Raw genomic sequence first — 4,806 nt, forward strand, 5'->3', positions numbered from 1 at the left:
GAGGAGGGCACTGACAGGACAGGCCCCAGAGGTGAGGAGGGCACAGGTCAGGCCTCAGAGGTGAGGAGGGCACTGACAGGACAGGCCTCAGAGCTGCCGCTCACAGGGTTGCTGTGAGTCATACTTGACTTGAAGGCACATAACACCAACAATAATCAACACCACATCTAATCTGCCAAAAGCACAGACAAGTCTGTCTTGGAGGACGTTCCGCTATGGCGCGCCTTACAGACAAGGGTGGTGAAACTGGTTCTCACACACTGTGGACATGTTGTCAGGAGGGATCAGTCCTTGGAGTAAGACATCAGGATGGGAAAGATGGAGAGTAGACGGAGAGGAAGACCTTGAAGGAGACGGGCAGACCCGGTGCCTGGAACACGGTGAGGAAGATGATGAGGATGGCATGGGGCAGGGTCACAAGGAGGCGTAGCTGACACAACGAAACCTAACAACCAATCTCACACTCGAGTCATGGTGGCTGAGCAGGAAGCAGCTCCGGGCGGCCCCTCCAGAGGTGGAGAGCGAAGGAGGAGGAAACCTGGTCTCACACGCGCTCGGTGTGTTATCAGATGGGGCCGGGTCTTGAAAACAGACATCATGCTAGGAAGGGTGGAGAGTCAGACAGAGAGGAAGCCCCTCAACAAGGCGGAATGACACGGTGACTGTAGCAGGGCTCAAGTGTGTCAGAGACGGCGAGGAAGGCCCAGGACAGCGGAGAGTCAGACCTGTTGTTCAGAGGACTGCTGCATATCGTGATCAACTCGACAGCGCCTAACACAACAAGTCTAGCCTCCCGTTTTCTCGGGCCCTACAATGTGAGGCGTGTGTATGTGTGTGTAAGTGTGTGCGTGTGCACCGAGGGTGGCCTGAGCACATTTCTAAGCTTTTGGAAAGGCAGGGAAGGAGCTTAGGAACCAGGCTTTCATTGGTGCGTTTCAGTTCAGCTTGCCCATTACAGGACTGTGTGCAGAGCTGACCCTCTGGCTCTGAGCACTGTGGATTTTATGGTCTTAGTGGGCTCCCTTCTTCCCTGGACCTTCGTTTCCTCATCTATGAAATGGGAATGCAACAACCTATCATCTTGCTTTGTCCTGCATGGACCTTGGACAGTGCCCAGTAGATGCCAGGCACACCAAGGTGCCGAGGAAGGAGGCACGTGGGGTGTGGAGGCCCCACTGAGTGCTGGGCACTGGAGAATGGCCCTGCGGAGCTCATCCCACCAGGGAAGGAACAGGCATGGGAGAGGGACAGCTGGAGGTGACGGACCAGACAAGGACACTGAGGCTGGCGGGTGGGTAAGCGTGCTAGACACAGGCTTGGCCAGTGCTTGTCCTCTTCAGTGGACTGTCGGGGTGCCCTGAGGGAGTGGGTGACCAGGGCCTGGGCAGCAGCCGCTGGAGCCACTCACCTTGGATCTTCAGGGGGTTGTGGTAGTGGACCTCGAGGCGCAGGAATCTGGAGGAGCCAGGACCCCCAAAGGCAAGGCCAACATCTTCTGGGTAGTAAAATGCCTGCAAGGTAGAGGAGGGTCAGGAATGGGCTCCAAGACCAGGGAGACTGCCAGAACGTGAGGACAGGCGGGTTCCCGGTCAGCAAGCCCACCCACAGCTCAGGCCCCCTCTAGCCCATCCGCACAATGGGTACCAGGGCTGTCCACATCCCACTCACCCTTGCCCTGCCCTGGAGAGTTGCAGGAGACCTGATAAAATCCCTTTGGGGTCTACACCCCTGTACCCCAAACCCAAGGGGAAGGAGCTCTGTATATGTGAAATCATGAACTCCTGGGTGTTTGTGCTTTTACAGAAAAGCCACAGAGATAGTGGTTTTCCCAGGGTCAAGTACATGGGAGTCACTGGCCTCTCCTTTTGGGAAGAAAATCTGTGCCCCCTCCACCCCCTCGGGCCGAGCAGGGGGCACCTTGGCGCCCAAGGCCCAGGCGGCCAGCACGTGGCGGCAGTAGTTGAGACGGTCCGGCTTCATCTTGGAGTCGCAGGGCCCGCTGAAGTGGGGGATGATCTCGAACTCTGGGGCACACTGGAAGACCTCCATGTGGTGGACCAGGGCCTCGTTGCCCATGGTGACAATGGGCTCGTACTGCAAAGGGGTGACATTGAGCCTGGGAATTCAGCATCTCACACTTTGCTCAGCCCACTCACCTACCTGGAGCACCAGTGTGACAACCCTTGGACCTCAGTTTGTCCATCCAGAAAATGGACAGCTTGGCAGGCATCTCTGGGGCCCATATTCTAAGTGTGAATCGAGCGAAGGAACCAGGGTGCCTGCAGCCACATCCTGCCCAGGATAGGAAGCACTGTCCTTACATGAAAGTGGACTGGACAGGGGCTGAGCAAGGCCATCAGGGCCTGTAGGTCCCCAGGGAGGTGGGGCTTAGCTATCAAAGAGCTGGAGACGCGAGCACCACTGAGAGTCCTCCTGGATGTTGCACAGTTTGGCTTTGCCAGGCTTGTGCCTCTCTGCCGACAGGCCTCGACAGGGCACAGGGACGCTGATGCAACAATCAGGAACACCCCCCTCCCCCCGCTCACCCCCAAGTCCACAGGAGGAGGTAGCAGCACTGTTAGCGTCCACCCCTCCCCCCTGGTGCGGGTTCAAACTGAGCAGAGCTGGGTTTGCGCAAAAGAGAGAAGGGCCAGACAGACAGACAGAAATGACCCGGATGGTGCAGAAATGAAGACATTGGCTGCTTTGATCTAGGCTAAAGAGCTCTGGTGGCACAGAGGATTAAGCACTGACCACTAACTCGAAGGTCATTTTTTCAATGTGCTTTAAAGCATTGCCTGCTGGGCCCAGCAGAAATTTAGCAGCCTACCTTAAGCTGACCAGATTGCAAATTCATACTATTTCCAGCAAGCTCCATGGGAGTCTTCTGAATTTCACACAACCACCCCCCTTGATAAGTCTCTTTGTTATCCTCACACGGTATTAGCATCTGGGATGGAGGCAGCCTAGCTGGAGGCAGCCTCCCTGCAAAACCAAAGAACAACTAACCTGGAGCCACTGATCAGTCACACACCAACTGCTGCCTGAGGAGAGGTGATTGTCTCCCAGAGTCACCTGCCACCTGCCTCACCTCACCTGGAGGGAGCTGTTTGTTTTACCTCCTTCCTGTGTTTGCAAGTTTCCTATAAGACTGGCTTATTATCCTTACAAAGTTCTCTCATATAAAAGAAAATCTATTAAGGCGGGCGTAAGATCACTCCCTGTCACGCATTTTTTGAAGCCGAATCTCTTTTTTCTCATTTGTATACGTTTCCATCTCGAGTCTGGGAGGCACTGTTCTGCTTGCAGGTCTGGTCCCCAGTCCCCGTCTTTCCCTCTTAAACAGTGTACGAATTGAACAGCTGAAAGACCACTGAAGTGGCCGTGGGGTTTCCCGCATGAAACCCAGCAGCCACTCCTGGGAGGGACAGGCAGTCATCTCCATGAAGGTGGCGGTCTTGGAAGCTTGGATGTAGTCCTCTGTCCTACAGGGTCCCGAGGAGACGGGATCAACTCCATGCATGGCTGTGGGTGGTTTGTGGGTGCCCTTAGAGGGTGGGGTGAGGACCGGGAAACATTGGCAGCCTTGGGTGAGACAGCAAGGGGAGCACCTCAGCATCTCAAGCCCTGAGAACCCTTGCTCCACCAGAGCCATCGACAGCGCCCAGGGCCCGTGCCCACCTCTCATCATGCCCTCCCCTCTGCCCTGGATGCCAGCCCAGGGAGCAGGTGGAGCTGGGACAGCGACCAGAGCTCTCTGTCCTCCTGTTATAGATATGTTACAAATTCTGACCATCTGGTTAAAATCGCATTTGGGAGCAGGCTGTGAATGAAGCGGATTAATGGAGGGTGTGTGTTGAGGTCAGGTTTTACAAGATATAAAAGGAATAGAGTCAGCAAGCAGGAATGTGAGGAGAGAGGTGCACGCTACAGGGAGCTAGATCCCCAGGGAAAAGGATGCTTCTCCAAAGGCAGCAGAGAGAGAGCCTTCCCCAACCTGGTGCCCTCAACTCAGCCTGCCAGCCTGCTGGACTGGGAGAAGATGGGCTGAGACCATCCGCCTGTGGGATTCTGTCACAGAGGCCCAGGTCCGGTCACTGGGTTGCCTCTGCCCGTACCATGACGATGTGGTGCTTCGAGAAGTCTTTCGGGAGCTCGGTGATGAAGCACCAGTACGTGGTCTCCTGGCCAGGAATCAAGATGTTGGGGCTCCGCACCTCCATGGTGCTCAGGTCCTTGGGCAGTGTGGGCACTGAGATGTGGGGCTTCAACAGCTGCACCCTCTGCAGCCCCGACTGCAGCTGTGACGTGTTGATAGCCTCCAGTGACAGTACTGGCCTCTCCAGGACCGCGTACACCAGATGCACCGTGCCATCCTGCAGAGAGCACTAGGTCACCACGCAGCCACACATCTGCACACAGGAGGGCTCCTGGACAAGCAGAGGGGCACTGTGCCCATGCCTACCCAAGCCTGGCCACTCTCTCAGCCAGTGAGGGCTTCTCTGAGACTCAGGGTAAACGGAACAGGACAAGTCCCAGCGATCCATCCAGCACTCACTGTTGTACCAGGTATTGTGCATTTTATCTTTCTAAATCCTGCATTCCTAACATCCGCTCCACCGCCACCCATCCACCAACACTCACTTTACATTCACTTGACAGCATCCACGCCAGCAGCACGCACTCCGTCAACCTCCACTCACCAACACTCCACCAACACTTCATCATCAACGTCTTCTCCAACGTCCACTCCACCAGAGTTAACTTCACCACAGCCACTCCACCGACACTCAGTCCATCAGCCTC

At 55.8% G+C, this 4,806-nt stretch overlaps 1 protein-coding gene across 1 annotated transcript in view; it reads right to left on the bottom strand.

Annotated features, from left to right (window-relative positions):
* Positions 1–4,806, bottom strand: part of DBH (dopamine beta-hydroxylase (dopamine beta-monooxygenase)) — a 21,547-nt gene that overhangs the window by 12,027 nt on the left and 4,714 nt on the right. Inside the window, exons 3-5 of the mRNA XM_006900557.1 lie at positions 4,119–4,376; positions 1,918–2,094; positions 1,409–1,511 (exon numbers count right to left, since the gene is read on the bottom strand). Coding sequence (XP_006900619.1) covers positions 1,409–1,511; positions 1,918–2,094; positions 4,119–4,376 — 538 coding nt within the window. The remainder of the gene's footprint in view (positions 1–1,408; positions 1,512–1,917; positions 2,095–4,118; positions 4,377–4,806) is intronic.

This window comes from Elephantulus edwardii, unplaced genomic scaffold (assembly GCF_000299155.1).
Source record: "Elephantulus edwardii isolate Elephantulus edwardi_28Jun2011 unplaced genomic scaffold, EleEdw1.0 scaffold00289, whole genome shotgun sequence".
NCBI lineage: Eukaryota > Metazoa > Chordata > Mammalia > Macroscelidea > Macroscelididae > Elephantulus > Elephantulus edwardii.